Source organism: Pleurodeles waltl, chromosome 3_2 (assembly GCF_031143425.1).
Source record: "Pleurodeles waltl isolate 20211129_DDA chromosome 3_2, aPleWal1.hap1.20221129, whole genome shotgun sequence".
Classification (NCBI taxonomy): Eukaryota; Metazoa; Chordata; class Amphibia; order Caudata; family Salamandridae; genus Pleurodeles; species Pleurodeles waltl.
Genome location: NC_090441.1, coordinates 176,907,363 through 176,927,202, shown reverse-complemented (window position 1 = coordinate 176,927,202; position 19,840 = coordinate 176,907,363). Strand labels below are relative to the sequence as shown.

The following is a 19,840-nucleotide window of genomic DNA, read 5'->3' as shown; positions in this document are numbered from 1 at the left end:
TTAGTAATGTGATGTATCACTGAAAAATGTGCATTATGTATTTGCTTTATTAATCGTAGGCCTAAAGTTAGTGAGGTTTGGACCTAGTTTGCACATCCTCCTGTTAAGCTGCCCTGTTTGAATAAATGTGTGGGAAATGTATGTCTAGAGAAATTAATTAATGTATTGTTTTTCACTGAGTTGACCAAACGTTAGCAGATGTCTTTAACTTTCTCATGAGAACTGCCTGTCTTGTACTAGTAACTGCTACATTGTATAGTTTAATGCGTGAGACAGCGATGTTCCCCGGAGCTAACAATGGATGCACTGAATGGAGTACGTGATGGATACAAAAATGTTACCCGACGAGCCTGACGGTGGGAACAGGAGAAGGGGAGCAAATCATCGACATGTGAAAGACAGTTTAGTTATATCTTAGATTTGACCTTTTATTTCTATTTGGCTAATTGTAACCGTACAATTCTTTGACCAAAGGCAAAGTGGGAAGTTCTTTAGACGATTTTAACTTAGCCCGACTGCACAGACAGAGGAGAGCTCGTTCTTACTTTTGATTTCCTCCAGAGAGGATTCTATCTTTAACTTTATTGCTTAGACTTCTGATGCCGAATGCGGATCCGTTAGACTTTGCTTTCTATATGGTTCAGGTAGCTTTGAGTCCCCATTTCTGAACCATTCCCTTTCATGACCCGTTGCTGATGCTGACCGAACAGATGTCCAACTGACGAAGATAATCGCAGCTCACTGATCCATATGAGGAGCAGTGTTAAAAAAATGCTATTGTTTCGTCTTTTGTTTCTAGGCACCAACCGCTATTTTGATAGAGCCATAGTTAGATGTTTTCCAAATTTATGTTGACTAAAATTGTTTTGCATTAAGCCCAAACATGCTATTCTAATTAGATGGTAAGTAAGAAAAACTTGATTAGTTAACAGTTGCTACTAACAACTACTTGATGTTGCTTAGTTGCTGAACCTAGGTGTGTGCTATTTCTATTGTGCAGTTACTTCTATTGTTAATTTGTACTGGGATTCTTGAATGCATAGTAATCCAAGCACTAGTTAAATTGAGATTCTTTAGAAGGTTTGGTCAACCAGTGCTGTTCTTATATGTGTATCAGTTTGTGTTGAGATTAATTTATGTGATATTAGCATTGTTGATATAAGGAAATAAACATTCTAACTATTACAAAAGGTGTGGTTATCCGTGACCAAATGGGTCATGATGCGTGAACATTTCTGACTCCAAAGGCTATTAATGTTGTTGATTGATACTATTGATGATTTGTGATTGCATTTGGGATTTATGGTGGGACTTACTCTATACGCACTCAAAAGGTCCATCAAAACCCTAATACGTCCCCTTATAGGTTAAAGATAAGAAACCAAATAAGGTCAGACCCGCTAACACCACTATATAAGCACACTCAGTTGCGTCGCAATTAATTCTTTTTTGCTCACTCCTGGTCTCCATGGATTCCAAAGTTTCTAGTTCTTCATTCCTCCTACTCTACCTCAAGTTCCAGTATATCATCATCCTTTTGAAGTTTTTTTCTGGACTCCAGTTTTTTCCCTTCAGCTGTGTTATTTCCTTGGAGCAGTTCCGGACATCTGTTACAATTCTGGCATCCGCTCCTGCCTCTGAAGATAAGCGGCCTTACCTTCCTACCAAGAAACATCTTCCAGCATTGCTAAGAAGACCTGCCCTAGACACACTAGGAGTACTGAAGTTACCAAACATCAAATGTCACTTAACCTGCTATCTGCATGTTTAAAGGAAATGTGAAACACCTTATACAAGAATATTAAGAACACAAAATAAAACATAAAATGTAGGCACGTGAAAATGAAATATAGTAATAACCAGTCTATGCGAACAGTTGATTATTTTCATACAAAAAAAAACAGAGAGCATTTATTCTCAGTTTTTGGTTTTGTTTTTAAACAAAAAAGGGACAAGGGGTTTTGTATTTGAGAAAAAACAAAAGTGTTTTTTGTAAAAACACAAATCCACTTCTTTATCAGACAGCAAAACATTAGGATCCTGATTTAGAGTTTGGCGGATGGCGTTATTCCGTCACAAATGTGAAGGATATCCTATCCTCCCCGCCGTATTACGATCCAATTATATCCTATGGAAATTGTACTACCGCGGACGGGATATCTGTGATATTTGTGATTGAGTAACCTGTCTGCCAAACTCTAAATCAGGCCCAATGTCGTGTACTAAATGTCCTACCGTGTAAACGGGCCAGGAGAAAGCGGAAGTGAAATTGTGTCTTCACCTGCAGAAACCCTTCACTGTTGGCCTGTCCTGCACTGGGCCGTTGCACAACGTCTGCCCTATTTGGGCCATCTGTACCTGTTTTCTGTTCCAAACTGCCAGGGAAAGGTATTTTCAAAAGCTGAAAGAGGACATGAAATGTGCTACTCTAGGGATCTTAGGAGGAAAGGAAAGTGCCCTTTTGCAGCTCTCACAACGGGACAGGTTATGTGTTAATCTAGGTAGGGATCTCCAACCTTTTCTGTAATAAGAGCTACTTATGGTTTATGAGGCTCATCGAGAGCTACTTATATTACTAGTGTTGTCTACATGAGACAACGTTACATTAGTGGCCATCACCTGCAAGATTACTACCACCGATCACATCTGTGTAACAGTCATGGTTGCAAGCAGTAATGCATAGGAGGCTTTCTCAATATGGAATGTCTCTACATAGGTAATACACAACAGCCATACCTGCAATGCCTCTGCACCAAAGTAATGGCATTTGTAAAAATCTTCCAAATGCCCCCTGATTTATCACTCAAATATCAGCTTTAAATATATTTGGTCAATTCAGCCTCCAAAAATCAAGAAAACAAGTTCTGAAAATAAACCCTTTTTGTCTCAGCTGTACGCTCTAAATGTTGCTGCACATATATATTAATTTAACTGAGCAAATGCTTCTAATGTAGTAGTTTGGGTTGCACACAGGAGTGATACTTAAAGGTAGAGAGCTACCAGTAGCTCACAAGTTACTCTTTGGAGAAGTCTAATATAGATCTTTCAGATGCAGAGGTCATGAAGGTGTCCTAGAGCTGTTACAAATATTGGTGAGAAAGATTATTTGGTGTTCACAGATCAGAGCCAGGGAATGTATATTCTACAACTAACTCAAAGAGAGGCAGGGAAGCTTTTAAAAGGAATGTCCCAAGTTGGGGACAACAACATTATTCTAGAATGTTTTTTCTTACCAACCACATAATGTGAAACAACAACAGTCAGTCAAGTAGCCCTCTTTGAGCTGAATTACAAATACTGCTGAAAAGAAAATAAAAATGACAGTAATGTAAAAAGTTGAGGTGGCTTTGTCTAGTGACACTAAGACTATTGCAAGATGGCCACCAGCAGTGAGACACCACATTTCCATACCAGGCCCTTCATTTTCACAAGTCATTGTAATCTGGTGCTTTAATCCAATTGCAGCAAACCAACCTTTAAACTCATATTATGGTTGTTGCATCCAAGAGAAGCAGCCCACTGAATGTACCAGCTGGTGCATCATATCCTTCTACTTCACAGTAGATATTTCCCAGCTATTCACTTTCACCTTCAGGTAAAGAACAGCAAACACCTTACTCACCCGTGACAGTGCCAAGTGCATCTCCAGCTCTGCGATTCGACGGCCCACGCAGGCTCGTACCCCATACCCAAAGGGGATGGAGCTGAAGGGATGGTGCTTCATGCCTCCGTCTCGCAGCCAGCGTTGGGGCAGGAAGCGGTCCGGCTCCGGGAAGTTGTTCTCATCTCTGGAAAGTGCAAAGTGGCACATGACGAAGAGAGTCTATTGAAAGGGCACAAAGGGAAATTACCGCCATAAACTTGGTGCAAAACTGGAAGTTGTGTGACTACATACACAGACACACTACATACAGAGCACAGTAAGAGCCTGATTTAGAGTTTAGCGCAGAGTATACTCCACCAAAATGCTTGAAGAATATCTCGTCCACCGTAGTACAAGTGGATTATATCTTATGGCAATTGTAATGTGGCAGAATTTATTTACGTCACATTGTGACGGAGTAGCCCATCCATCAAACTTTCTTTCATTCACTCGAATGCCCTTTAAAAACCCTTTCCATCCTCCCACCCATTGGAAGTGATGTTGAAATCAGGCACAGGGGGTAGGCAGGTTGAATTCTCAATTATATGCAGCATTGAAGGATGACAGGAAGACTATGGGGGTCATTATGACCCTGGTGGTCCTGCTCTGCCACGCCGGCGGTGGAGGCCAGACCACCGACAGCGTGGTGATGCAGGACCACCAAATTATGACAACAGTAGTGAACTGGTTGCATTGCAGCCAGTTCACCACCTGTACCGCCAGGGGGGTAGGACCGTCTGGCCGAAGGTTGACCACTTTCGACCCAGCGGTACACCTAACACCGCCCGTGGTATTTTGAGTATCCTTAGCGCCAGAGATTCTGTGGTGGGGCAGCTGCCACAAAATCTCTGGAGACAACGATACTGGCGACAGGAATACTCATTCCTGTCGCCACAGCAGGACTCTCCACCCCCACCCTCCATGTAGGACCCTCCCCCCAACCCCTGACCCCATCAGAAGCCCCCCACCCCCAAGCAGTGACACCTCCCCTCCCCCCATTCTGTACCCCCCCACTCCCTATCCCCATTCTGTACCCGCGATCCCCATTCTGAACCCCACTACCCCCCGTACATCCACTCAGGCACACATCACACATACATACATACATGCACACTCATTCACACACACATGGCCACAACACCCTCCCCACACCTCCAGCATACACGCATTCACACAAGCACACATACACTTGCATACACATGCACACAAACACACACAACACCCCCCTCCATTCACACAAACACACACCCCCATTCACGCACAGAACACTCAACACCCTCCCCCCTCCCGTCGGCCAATCACCTTACCTGGTGGTCATACAGGAGGGAACGGGGTCCATGGCGCTTGCTCTGCTGTCAGAGCCCCGTCACCACTACATTGGCAGTCATTTGGCAGGCGCCACATTGGCAGTCTTTGTAAAAGACTGCCAATGTCAAAATGAGGACCTATATCTCTAAGAACAAGGTAGGCATGAGCTAATGATCTACCTCAACATCTGGAGAACAGAGAGTCCCAGAGGGTATGTGCCTTAGTGCAGAATGTAGCTATCGATGCTAGGTTTACTACACTTTCACTTCCTGCACAGCACATAGATTACACTTGTGAAGCTGAACAGGATATACCCGAGTAGATCATTGGCATGTGCGGAATGTAAGAGTTAGGTTGCCACATTCATGCACAAAACTTGGACATGCAGGCAAAGGAGTAGCCAGAACATTTAAATACCCCCGCCCCCCTCAGTGCTTCATTTGTAAGGGCCCTAGTCAGGAGGCCACTGCAGTTTGCACCACACCACCCACTGCCACTGCCAGTGCCGCCAATGATGGTACCTACACAAATACTAACCATCACACTGCTACACGTGTGACAATTCAGACTGTTTGAGTCCCCAAAGCTGTAATAATGGCTTGGGCAACATGTATTAATTCTTTGTAATTATTAAAAAAACTGTTGTGCTGCTCATATTTAAATTACACAAACAGTGCCACCATTTGGCAGCTCTCATAAGTACTGGTGTTGACACTTAACTTAAGTGCCAGTGCTCAGCACCGGAAACCACCGGCTCAAATTAAGCACTAACCCTACTCTGAACCAAGGCAAGTGAAGCAAGGGAGTCTGACTCACCCCCATTGTAGCTGGTAAAGCAGCAGGTTCACGATGCCCCTGCATGTTGGGAGGCAGTGGTGACGAGATTACAGGTTATGTCAACCATCGGGATAGAGACTAATATCACACAGTCTCTTCTAAACATAATCCCTACGAGCAAGAAGAAAAATTCAGTATAGGTTTGTTGTGTTTTTTTGCTCTTAGCAAATTGAAGGATCGCAATATATTGGTTATCCTCCATGCCACCCACAGTTCAGGGAGTGAGGAGGGATTTCTTAGGATGTTAGGGGTAGTCTCTGTGCAGGGGGGAAGTAACTCTGGCTCCGACAGGGATGGAGCATGCAGTTGAAGACTGCTGACCCAGAAATGCCTCAAGAAGGGTGTTTTTTGTAGGGTGATGGAAGACTGAATGGAATGAACTGTCTACCATGAAGTTATTCATACAATGTGCATATGAGTGACATGGGTAGCATGCAGAAAAGGCACATTGGCTACAGTTACTTACATTTTTACATGTTTAAAACCAAAATGATAAAATTATAACTGTTGGACCTGACCCTTTTTGCAGGGTCATCTCAAAACTTTTTGCCTCCTTCCTCCTATTTTTTTCTGACCTCTTGCTGTTGGCTCTAGGACTCTGAGCACTTTATCACTGCTGATCAGTGCTAAATGGCAGCGCTCTCCCTTCTAAAGTTGGTATGATTGGCTTACACCGAATTGGCACATTTAATGTAACTGTAAGTCCCTTGTACAGAGGTATCCCTATACCCAGGGCCTGTGAATTAAATGTTATTAGTGGGCCTGCAGTGCTGCTTGCGCCACCCACAGAAGTAGCCTTTCAAACCTGTCTCAGGCCTGCTAGTGCAGGGCTTGTGTGCGCAGTTTACTGCCCTAGGGAACTGGCATCTACTACATATAAGTCACCTCTAAGGTAGGCCCTAGCTACTCCTAAGGTAGGCCCTAGCTAGCCCTATGGTCAGGGCGCTATATAATTTATAAATCTTGGACATGTGCCTGGTTGTGCAGCCTGTCCTGGTAGTGACAAACAGCCTATTTGGTTTCTCACTGCTGTGAGTTCTGCCTTGCTCATAGGATTGCATTGGAAATGCCCTACCTTATTTCTAGGTGGTATTGTCTGATCTATGAGGGGTAGCGTAGGCATGTTTGGTATGGTTGTAATGATAGTGAGAAATGCTGCTTACTGGTGTAAGTGGATTTTTATTGCCATTATAGAAATGCAACTTCTCTGTGCTTATGACTCTGGTGTTTTACAGCTTGTCTCCAATCCACATCTGAGGCAGAGGGACAGCTAGGCTTTGTGCATACTTTTCAGACAGCCTGTGCACAGGGAAGGTGGAGGTGTCACAGAGGTACATCTGTATATTGAATGCTCTTCCTGGACTGAGAGAAGGGGAGGCGGGGCACACCTGCATTTGTAAAGGCTGTACCCTGGCCTCACACAAAGGGCTTGTTTACCCCCAACTGATGTCTGGAGCCTGTGCTGGAGGAGAGAGGGGACACTCCTAGAACCAGTTGTAACTGGTTGGAATCTCTTCTCCCGCTATTTGTGAATGCTTTGCAAAACTGAGTATAAGTACAGGGGATTTTCCCCATGTAAAATGCACAAGAAACGTCTTAAGGATGTGGACACAGAATGCTACTGGAGGGACTCACCAGGAACCGCCTTGGACTGCTGCTACTGTGCTGACCTGTGACCTGCTGGGTCACTAGGAGGAACTGCCACTGACTGCATACCTTAGTGTTGGCCTGCTGTTGGGCCCTACTACCCTGTGCTCCACTTGTATCCTCCTGGGACTGGGTGCTGTGGCCCCTGTCCCCTACATCTACTTGTTTTCTGGCACAAAGGAGCGCTTTGCATGGGTTGCAGCACCCCCTGAGGAGCGCTATACTTTAGCCTCATAGCGCCTTGAGAGCGCCTCTTCTTTTGATGGCAAAAGCACCTTGAGAGCGACTTGTGTTATTTGCTAATGTGCCTGGAGAGTGCTTTCCTTGTTGTCTGCGAGGGAAAATCACCGCCGTGACCCGGGAACTCATTTTTGCCGAAGCGCGTCTGAAGAGTTCTGTGTTCTCTGCCCCCAGGGCAGGAGAAAATGGAACCTGGAGCAAGCACACTCCTAGCAGTGCCCCCGGGGCGAGGCATGCTGAGAAAAGCGACCGTGGGTTGTGAGGCCAGTTGCCGAGTGGTGATCCTGGGCTGGCGGGAGAATTGTGTAGAACGACTGTACCCAGCACCCTCACAGTTCTGGATTATGGTGGTATCACTCCTAGGAGAAGGTGGTGGGACCCTAGAAGGACCTAACCCCTGTGCAGCCTATGTTCTAACAATAACATTGTAATAACAGCTCAATTTCACATTTAAAAACAAAATTTGCCTCTAGGACTGCAAGTGCATTGGCACGTCTGTGGACATATGGGTGTAAGTTTCTATGACCATGAGTGTGTTGTTGTGCCTATGTGTGCAGGTCTTTTTGTATGTATGCATATATGCCAATGTGTTTTATTTGTGTGTTCTACCTGTGTCCCCTGTATGCCTCTCTTCGCTTACATGTATATTTTGGGCCATATTTATGGCAAAGTCACACAGCACCACACAGCAAGTCACCTTGCTGCGCTAAATGGCAGGGAAAGGGCAGGAATGCACTGTATTTATAAGAATATGGTGCATTCCTGCCTTCGTCCCTGCGATGGCGCTGTTTTGACTGCCTTGCACCAGGACAGGCACCCTTGCACCATAGTGCAAGGGTGCCTGCGTTGTAAGGAGGGTAGATTTTGTGCAAGAATGGGCACTTTCCTGAACAGAAACAATCCCCTAAGGTATTTTCCTCTTTCTATATGTGCTACAGAATGCAGTACACATGGAAAGGGGAAAAATCGAGGAGAAATAGAGATATATCTCCTTGTTACGCCTCACCTGGGAAGGGTTAGCATTTTGGAGCATTCCTATGTCTACCACCTCTTGTAAATCTAGAAATGTGTCAAAATCGATGAGTGTTGCGTGGGAACACCCACACAACACCCATGATATGCCTCCCTGGGGCAGGGTAACGCAAATCTGCAATTCGCACTGCATTGCTTTACTCCAGATTTATAAAGCCACTCAGGCCCACACAAGGTGGCATTGTGTGGCTTCATAAATCGCATTTTGGGCTTGTGTAGCGCTTGCACCACGTTGTGTGGTGCAGGAGTGACGCAACTCCCCTTGTAAATATGCCCCTTTATGTCTGCATGCCTCCATCTCTTTGTTTCTGTACTTGTTGGTGTCTGTCTCTCTACGCGCCTGCTTAAGTTACTACATGTCTATGAGCCTGTTTGAGTCCCTGTGTGTGTAAGTATGACTGAGTGTGTGTGTTTTGCATGTGTTTGTGTATGTGCTATAAGCATGCCTGTGTGACTTTATGGGCATCTGTTCCTCTGTGTGGTTGTATGATTTTGCCATTCTATGCTTCAGGGCATTCTGCAGACTGAACAGTAATGTATCAATAGAGTCATGTCTTGCTGTTAGAGCAAGGATGAACTTACACTCCGTGGTGGTTGGAATTGATTAATCAGACCTAATAATAGCACAGAGGAAATGATTTGTTGATATTCAGGTCTGTTATATTCTGCTGATGATGTGGGGTGATGACCTTCAAACATCAGGAATAATATGTAAATGGGACCATTGAGCCAATATAAAAGGTGCTCTGTAATCACAGACCCACAATGAACGAGCTGCCAGGCTTCATGGTTGCAAAAACCCAGTTCACAATGCACAGTGGAATTTGCAGATCACAAACACCTTGACATTGGGCTGTCACCATTCCACCTCGGTGTCAAAGAAGGCGCTGAAGGGGCGCCCCCCACAAGAGGACTCTCAAGGCACCATCACTGCTTCTCAGCAGGTTATGGACAGTAACAGTCTGCAGAGTGCGACCTGTGACAGAAGGACTCCTTCCACCACTGAGAGGCAGAGGAGGGAGTACACAGATCCCATGGGTACTGCATAAAGCTTATCCTGCTTTATTCCTGGAATTTCAGTCCTGTTCCTTCAGGGAGGGGAGAAGTGCCTCTTTAAAGCCAGTGGTGCCCACCGGCACTCATTTTTGGAGACTGACTCTTATGTTTCCTCCACAGGCTGTAAAGTACAGCAAGAGAGGGAAAAACACAAGAGGGAGAAAGAAAGAAGAATAGAAAGACTAAACCCATTGAGAAAGGGGGAAAGCAGGAGTGAAAAAACTAGCAGGAGCAGGATTTAGAGGCAGGGAGAGTCTGGTGATGGATTAAAGAGGCATAAGCCAGATTCGCGATGAGGCAGCTTTGGAATCCGGCACTGGGCTACGGTAGGACCCGGCACGTGTGTTTTTCACATATTAAGCACCGGAGAGGGGTTTCCTTTGCTTTTACAGCCATTTTCAACCATACCAGAGGATCTCCTGCTGCATGAACATTATTGTGCAAGGATTTCTGCAACTACACATGAATGGCCTCATGTTCCTGGGCCAGATCAGAACATCCATCACAGCACAATGAATGGACTTTGTCGAATCACAGATGCAGTGCAGACACAAAGCTTTCGGGGTTCACTGGAGGGACCGCCCTGCTTGGCCAGTGTGGGGCTCTGACAAAGGTTCTGGTGGTCAACAGAACTCACCATAGCCTCTAATACAGTAACTGACACAAGCATCCCTGCAGCACTTGTCCAGAAGGGTAAATTTTTCAGAGCTGCCTTCCATCTTCATTCAGTCTTCCTTACTATGTTCAACTACTTCATAAATCAATAATTTGCCAAACATTAATTGTAAGGTACTCGTCCAAGTGCATCTGTATTTATTTACGTATTCATTTAGTTAATTATTGAAAGGATGTATAAAGTGCTGGCTCTTGGAGAGTAGTCACTTACTAGTGCTATGTTTACAAGGTCATAATTTCAATTTTCGGGATTTTCTCCCACTGAGCCAAAAGGTATTGTTCTGCAACACCGGGGAGTGACTGTCCAGTGCATGGTCATTTCTGGGTTGCCGGGGAGGCTGTAGTGCTTATGGAAGGCAGGAGGAGGCTTGTCGCCTGGCTTGCCCGCGCCCTCACACACACGACACAGGGCCCCCTGTTTGCACTCCACAGGGAGTGGGAAGGGGATATGGGTAGAGAATTGTCGAACAAGAAGTGGAAGGCTGCACTCCTGTACCCTAGGAAAGTCTCCAGGAATGCAAAGCTCCAATATATACAGTTTAATATCCTCCACAGGGCTTACCACACGCCTGCCGCCTTGTCCCACAAATCGCTTCATAGACCTACCTCTACTAATAGCACGCAGATTAATCGCCATTCACTGGAAGGCCCCATCTTTGCCCAGCCTAGCTCACTGGTGCACAGCAACACTAAAATGGGGACGGGTGGAGACAGCAGTGTTACGTTGTGAAGAAGCGCGTGGCCTACGCAAATAACCCGACAGCGGAAAATTGGGAGGTGCTACTCCAAGAGCTCCAAACATATTGTGACGGGGGAGACAGCTGACTTGCTACATGCAGCTAAGATAGTCTTTAACATCTGTCATCCCACTCAGACTCACCCTCTTCTCTGAGCATGCCTGGCAATCAAGCTATGTCCATTTTAGGCTCACAGGGGCATTGCCCCGGAATTAGGGCATATAGAGATAATGATTCGCCTATACCGACAAATGGTATCACAAGACAGTTTACTGTTAGTTGTTAAATGTTCTAACTGGCACTGTTTGAACCTCCTACTCCTGAACTTGCAATATAACCTGATTGCCAAAATCATCCCGCTACTCAAGAAACCCACTGCCAATCCTAGGCAGCTAAAGAACTACAGACCCATCTCTCTGCTCCCTTTCCCAGCAAAGGTTACGGAAAAAGCCATCAACCAACAACTCACCGAATTCCTCGAGATACACCATATCCTAGACCCATTCCAGTCCGGACTGAGAAGCAACCACAGCACGGAAACTGCACTCTTAGCAGCCACTGATGACATACTCATCACACTGTACTGTGGAGACACAGCTGCACTCATCCTCCTCGATCTCTCCGCCACATTTGACACCGTCTCCCACTCCACCTTCTGCGACAGACTGCACAGCGCCGGCATTCGAGACAAAGCCTTGAACTGAATCATTTCCTTCCTCACCGGAAGAACTCAGAGGGTCAAACTACCACTGTTCACATCAGAACCTAAAGACACTTTCTGCGGAGTGCCTCAAGGATCCTCCCCAAGCCCAATGCTTTTCAACGTCTACATGGCCCGCTTGCCAAAATCACCAAACAACATGAGCTAAACATTGGCCCTCATTTGGACCTCAGCGGTCTTTTTCCAAGACTGCTGAGGTACCGCCGGGCTGAAGACCGCCAGTGCAGGCTGTCTTCAGCCCAGTGTATTATGACTGCTGGCAGCCCTCTTCCCTTTTTCGGATGGAGAGCCGCCAGCAGCCATACTCGCCAGGATTCGGTGTGGCGGTGTTCTGGTGACAGGGTGCTGGTGGCGGAGCAGCCCCCATGGATCCCGTTCCCTCCCTGAGGATCACCGGCAAGGTAAGGTGATCGTCCGTTAGAGGAAGGGGGTGAGGGGGGCGTTGTGTGTTGTGTGCGTGCATGGGGGTGTGCGTGTGAGTGTGTAGAGGGGGTGTGTGAGTGCGTGTATGCATGCAGGAGGGTGTAGTATGTATGGGAAATGTGTTCGCATATGTGTGTGTGTATGTGTGCGTGTATGTCAGCGTGTTTGTGTAGGAGTTGTGTGATTGCGGGTGTAGGGGGGTAGGGGTGTGTGTGTGTCAATGTTGGATGGGGTGGTGGGGTTTGTATAGGGGGGTCCTGCCACCTTTAGGGGGTGGTAGGAGGGTTGTGGGTTTTGGGGGAGGACTCTGGGAAGGGGGGTGGGGGAGACCCCTATCAGTGCCAGGGAACATATTCCCTGGCACTGAGAGTGCCTACCGCCATGGATTGCGTGGCAGTACAGAACCCCACGAAATCCATGGCGGTATGTGGGGTCGTGATACTGCCGGCGATCTAGTAACAGCCGCCAGGCTGGAGACTGAAGTCTCCAGCCCAGCGGTCGTTACCACCCTGGCGGTCGGAGTGTAGAAGTGGCGGTTTGGCATGGCGGTAACCGCCATGCTTGTAATGACATTTTTTTTACTGCCGGCCTGTTTGTGGTATTACCACCACTTCAACGCCGACCGCCTGGGTTGTAATGAGGGCCATAGTCTCCTACATCGACGACACCCAACTGATTCTTTCCCTGTCAGAGGACTCTTCTCAAGCCAAGAGGAATTTCCACAACAAAATGAGAGCAGTTGCCACCTGGATGGAGGCCAGCTGCCTCAAGCTCAGCTTGGACAAGACAGAGATCCTTGTGATCGGCTCCAGCCCTTCTGCCTGGAATGATTCTTGGTGACCCACCGCTCTGGGTAACGTCCCCGTCCCGACTGCCCATGCACGCAACCTGGACATCATCCTGGACTTCTCTCTATAGATGACCCGCCAAGTTAACACCATCTCTTCATCATTCTTCCACACCCTCCGACTCCTGCTGAAGATTTTTAAATGAATTCCCCCTGACATGAGGAAGACAGTCAACCACACACTATTCCCCAGCAAACTGGACTACAGCAATGTACTGTATGCCGGCATCAACAAGAAACTTCAATCAAGACTACAAAGAGTCCAGAATGCAGCAGCCAGACTCATCCTGGACATCCCCCGACACAGCTGCATCTCCTCCCACCTCAGAGACCTACACTGACTCCCAGTCAACAAGATCACCACATACAAACTCATAATCCACACTTTCAAGGCACTGCACAGCATAGGACCGGCATGCCTCAACCATTGCCTCTCATTCAACATACCCACCAGACGTCTCCTTTCCTCCCAGCTCGCCGTTGTAGCCGTGCCCAAGAATCAGGAAAAGTACAGCAGGAGGAAAATCCTTCTCCTACCTAGCAGCCCAGACATGGAACACACTACCTCTCAAGCTCAGGCAGATCGCATCACTGAACCAGTTCAGGAAGGAACACAAGACCTGGCTCTTCGACTGAGCAGCACGCCCACATTCAGCGCCTGGAAACCCTACGGGTGATAAGCCGTGCTCTACGAATCCATGATTGATTGATTGATCCCTATGCTATTTTTCAGTGATTGTGATTGTGATATTCTCGCTGTCTCTAATGCTAATAAAATTGGTTATAGAAAAAGTAGGGGAGGCTGCAGTTTTCTTTCTTTTTGGGGTAGTGCCTGTAAAGTCTGTGCATGAAATTAAAAATTCACAGTTTTGGCTATTTTCACTACCCGATGTGCTTTAAAATGCACCAATTGGCACACATTTTTTCCAATAAATCTATTGGAAAGAACTTCAAGACCCTCCTGTAAAAGTGTTGCATTACTGGTGCAGCGAGCTTAATTTTAACACAAACATTGCTGCAACGTGATTTGTGGTGAACCCTATGGCCACCATAATTCATTCAAAGATATAGTAATACTTAATGTTGTGCCCGATAAGTTTTAAAACTCAGCATTTTCAAACAAATGTTTTTAAACACCCCCAGCATGAAGTCCCCAGAGAGTAGTTAGCAAAACATGGGTGATTTTTTTGCAAGTACCTGATGGCTGTAGGTCCAGTTAAAAGGCAATGTTATTTGTAGAAGTGTGGGACAGATCATTAGCCTCAATCGCCCACAAACCATTACTTTGGCAACAGAGTACTCTAACAAACCTTGTTTGCTGTCCTCATGCTTCTAGTGCAGTTTATTTGCTATCCTCAAAAAGCTACAAAGAAGTAGTCACACATCCGAATTATTGCATCTGGGTTATTGCATCTGAGTTATTGCATCTGAGTTATTGCATCCAAGTTATTGCACCATTGCAGCCTGCCCCCTGTTCCAGATCAGTGAGGATTCAAACAAACCCTTTGGGTCTTCAGGAAGGGTTATAAGGCATCCTGGATTTTCATGGATAGTCAGCTGGATTTTATCGATCTGTCCTGCAGAATTTCAGTAACTTTAGCATATATCATGGTTTTCAGAGAGGGCCGACTCAACATAGGGGGGGTGGGACTTCACATATGTTCTAGTGCAAGTGTTCTAGGGCCAGATGTAGAAAAGGTTTCTACCCATTCTGTGTCTATTGGAAAAAGTGTTTGTACATATGGCCCCTAGTTCTGGCAGCTTGCAGAAAAGCACTGACTCCAGTATGAATGAGTAGGTTTACTTAAGACAAATAAACAGCAACACCTCATCCACCCACCAGCTCTGGGACTCTGTTCCAACTGACAGACTGTGGAACCCGGAGTAAGTAAGAACCTTCTGATCTCCACATTCCAATTGCCCAAGTTCTAACCCACATTCCAGGATACCACACAGGTCTTATCATAAAGCACTTTATTTAGATGCTCCTGTAAGTGGAAGTCAAAATTAATTACCCTTAAGATCTCATTGTCTGTGTATTCTACTTCACTGAGTGCTAGCAATTAGGTCACCTAGGTTGAAGTAAAATTGTAGGCCTGCTTCTATGTTTGTGGAAAGCCCCGATCGAGGAACTCAACAATAAAAATTGACCCCTCATTCATTGAGGAAGACCAGACTCAAATCTCTGGACACATTCCACGAGTCTTAGTCCTAAAGCAAGAACAAAATATTAAATACAGACTTACATCTTTGGGAAAGTAATAATCTTCAATGACAATATCTTTCTCAATTCCAGCCCTCGAATTTGCAGGAATAACAGGATACAACCTGTTCAATAATGAAAATGTGATTGATTACAGACATATAAACTCCTTTAGTGTCAAGCAGCGTTTGCATGTAAAATGTTTGGTTACATCCATGCCCTCCCACTACTCAACAATATTCATGCTTCTAAATTCATTCTTGAAACACTCTCTGAACTGAGATTTAGTTCACATTATATGAAAAAAGGAATGATTGTGTTTCTTGAGCTTTAAAGCGTTGCCGTCTGAGCAGATTGATGAAAGAAGCAATATCTAGAGAGAAGAAACTCCAGGATGAAATGATCTACCATCGTTTACGTATCTTGCTGTTTAAATGTCAGTATGGTTTGGTGTGGCCGAGCTTAGCTGTCTGGTTGAATGGAAAGGCAGCAGCAGTTTGGTGAGGTAGGATAGAGCTCGTCCTTGAAGGAACTTCATTTGAATCTATGCTATCCTGAATTTAATCTTCCTTGCATTGGAGCCAATAAGACATCTTCATATGGCCAGTGTAATCCAGTCCAGGAACAAGACTAGCAGCGTGGTTTGGGGTTCTCTGCAGTTTGCGGCTGACACAGGTAGGAAGGCCTGCATAAGTAACATTGCATTGATCAATTCTGTAGATCAGAAGCAGAGGCAGGATAGGTTGCCATGGTGTGAAATGTGTTTCCACCAATCTTATACACTTCAGGGATAACTTTTAGGCTTGAGTCAAGAAGTAGACCCAGATTATGAAAATTATGGGTTTTATTGGGGGCCCCTGAATGGAAGACATTGAAATAGGAATGGGATGTGGTTTGCCTGGATAAAGAACCTGTATCCTAGTCTTAGGTGATAAACAGTCAGTTTAGGTGCATCCAGTTTTAGACATTTTCAAGACATTATTTGACATTAAGGTGATTTGCTGGATGTCTGCAGACACTGATGTGCATTTGTATATTAGCAGCCTGCTTACGGTAGCCCAGATTGCAGCCCTTGAAGATTTTTGCAAGCAGTAGCATATAGATGTTGAAAAGGTTAGGAGACAGAGCTGATTCCTAGGGGGCTATGTAGCAGAGACTGGTTGAGCAGAATAAAGAAGGGTCAACTCTGCCGGGTGAGACCTGTTTTTTAGGAATGAGTGAGTCCGTTTGAGGGCCATTTCAATGATGTTGCAATGGGGTAGCAACTGGTTCAAGAGTATGCTATATTTAACCATGGAAAATACTGCTGAGACATTAGGGCCTTTCTTATGGTGGGCCGATTATTGGTGCAATATCACTGCACCTGATAAAATTTGATTCCAGGCATCTTTGATGGTAGATGTTTGTATCTCATGTGGTAAGGAAGCAGGCAAGGTGATCAGAGAACAGGCTAAATTTCCTATTTCCAGGGATCTGCCTTGGCATTTCAGAATGTTTGGGTGATTGGAGAGTAATGTATGTTATTTCATGTATTTAGCCTTTCACCTCCTTGATGAGCCATTGTTTCATGGGTGATATTCACAAAGTATAATGAAGTAGCCAGGAGGGTTGGGGAGATCAATATGATATGGAACTTTGAATATATATGTGAACACATTCTGATCACTGTGGTACTCTGATGTCTGGCTTGTTCAAAGACTTACATTTTATTCTGTGAATGCAGCCCCCTGCGTGGTGTTTTCAATTGTGAGACTGATTTATAAAGTTGTCTTCATGACTACATTTTCATTACTTTTGGACATTTTGGAGAGAATCTCACCTAAGGCAGGCATCTAACTCACAGAAATAACTTTATGATTCAGGTCAGTAGCGCATAAACTTTAATTCCAGGAGTGTTCACATTTTGACTTGTCCACATTTAGAACTATTATTCTTATTTAATTGTTTGAGCTGTCTTCAAGATTTATGGAGGCTGACATACCTGTCACCTCTCTCAAGAATCCTTTTCAGTTTCTTTAAACCAAATGCATGGTTTTTTCATGAAGAACAAGTTGTCCAAGATGACCTCATCAGGCCTGATCCACAAAGGTAAAGTTACTCTTTTGTGTAAGTTTACTATTCACAAACTACCAGTTTAATCATACTAATAGTAATTTTACGACTATGAAGACTCTGCACATGAAAGGATAGGCCCAGCGTATCTTTTTATGTGCGAGGTCTCCATCTGACTGCGCAATATCCACAGTCCATTAGTATAATTAAACTTGTAGTTTGTGAATAACGAAAAAACAATAAACTTACTCAAATGTCTACGTTTACCTTTGTGAATCAGGCCTTCTGGTCAGCCAGTTAATGACACTTTATGAAGAACTCTTCTGTTTCAAGCAGCTATAGAGTGCACCATCTCAACACATTGTATTTGGTTAACTAAATAGAAGATTACTGTCCTGGAATTCCCGACAATAAATACTCTTAGCAGAAAAATCCAGTCTGGACGGTAAGATGACATTTGACAAATACTATTCCACCAATACTTTGTGACTGAACTCTTAATGATTGTACTTAATTACTATGACCAAACAATGAAGTTTACAATATGTCTTTGCACTACATTGAAAACATTTTATTCTATTTCTCCATTAGAAATATCTAAGATTATATTTGTGAAACCTTTTCGACATATTTCCAGCCTTGTTGGCAATATTACATGCATGCTCTAATATGCTAGTATGAAACCCAGGCCTACTTGCTTCTCTTTCCAATGGCTCTCAGTTTAAACATGTACCTTCCCAGGACTGCTGTCTGTTTTCTTCATCCTAAGGGTTTACCGTAATGTCTCTTTAATAACTGCCTTCAGCAGGGGCATTTTGGAAATGTCCTCCGCGGTAGGAATTCGGTCACCTGGTACCACACTGATCACCTCCTTGTACAGGTCTTTCTGAATCTCCGGATCCCTGGCCAGATGGTATAGGGTCCAAGTCAACGTGTTGGAAGTCTAGGATAAAGCAGTGAAAATTAGAACTCACTATGTGATCTGTTACTTCTAGAACACGTGTACCTATGTGCCTCCTGTACTGCTCTCAACACACTGTTAAATGTTATCAGACTTTAAAAGTATGAGATGTCATCACTGTTTTGAAAAATATCAAACACCATAGGCACAATTCATAATGATTTGCCTGTGAGAAACTGTTTTACCCCTGTGCTGGTTGGGAATTACAACTGAACTTTTTTGGCCTGATTTACAAGCCATTCTAAACCGCTACATTGCAAATTATACACAATGTCCTCCGGACCACAGACATACTTGCATCCATCCGGACCTCCACAGCCCTGCACCAGTTCAGGAAACAACGGAAAACACACTTCTTAAAGACCACTAAATGGAGATGGGGTTATAGTCCACCTCCACTCTCAGAATCCACAATCCCTCCAATCACTTGTTGACTATCACCCTGGACAGTGCAACGTAGCCACTTGGCTAAGTTCATGCTATAGAAATAGCATACGGAGGCCTAGGTAAGCCATGTGTTACTCCAGATATTAGTATGATGTACTCATTATTTTCCAAAGAATCTGAATTCATGCATTTGTATTGACCAGAAATCTCAATCAGGTCAAATAGCATCTGTGATCTACTACTTTGGTCTGCCAGTAAGTGAAGTCATAGAGTCGTATTGAGCGCATATATTAGAGTCACTGGTAAAATTCAGAAGATTTTATAGAGTTATTTGTGCACAATCTGCTTCTGCTTGCGTGACGCATAGATTATTAGAATTCAAAAGCCAGAATTCAAGCTTTGTAGTATTGAGGTCATTTTATCCATTTATGTCTTATAAGTGATGATTGCCACCTCGCTAGCTGTCAAACTTGATTCAGATAGAGGTAGAGGGAGATGGAGCAGGACTCGTTTCACGTGATATTACTCAGAATTGGATGGAGATTTCATTCAGCCCTGTGGTCCTCTGCTGAAACTATCTATTGGGGAGCCAAGGAATAGCCAGTGAGACTCTAGTAATGCATTGATGCAGTGTGGGCATCAGCTGGAAGGATAATGAAACATGTCCAGCATCTCTCACGATACCTGTTACAGATCAGATGCTCTCATGGCCATCGCATAGGATCTGAACGTGGGTGATACATACCGTGTCCACTCCAGCCAGAAGTAGTTCAGCCATGCTCCCACAAATCTCCTTGAGGGTCAGTTTCCCGCTAGACAGCAGGTAGGTCAAGTATTCGGCTTCCACCTCCTCTCCTTGTGCCAGCTGCTCCTGTAGTCTTTCCATCTTACCATCAATTAGTTTTTGCCCTGCAAGTTACAAAACAGGGAAGCTCTTCAAATGCTGTCATCTCATACATGGCCTCCTTCTAAACCAAGGGGCCTGAAAGATCTTTCTAAATATCAGCTGTTGTGCAATGTAAAGCCAGCTACATACAATCAGTGTAAGAATAAGGAACTACACTCCAAAAT

General features: G+C 44.8%; 1 protein-coding gene across 1 annotated transcript in view; it reads right to left on the bottom strand.

The window, feature by feature from the left end:
- LOC138286655 (sterol 26-hydroxylase, mitochondrial-like) overlaps positions 1–19,840 on the bottom strand; it is a 168,271-nt gene that overhangs the window by 12,269 nt on the left and 136,162 nt on the right. Inside the window, exons 5-8 of the mRNA XM_069227119.1 lie at positions 19,515–19,678; positions 18,198–18,364; positions 15,413–15,494; positions 3,623–3,823 (exon numbers count right to left, since the gene is read on the bottom strand). Of these exons, the coding sequence (XP_069083220.1) occupies positions 3,623–3,823; positions 15,413–15,494; positions 18,198–18,364; positions 19,515–19,678 (614 nt within the window). The remainder of the gene's footprint in view (positions 1–3,622; positions 3,824–15,412; positions 15,495–18,197; positions 18,365–19,514; positions 19,679–19,840) is intronic.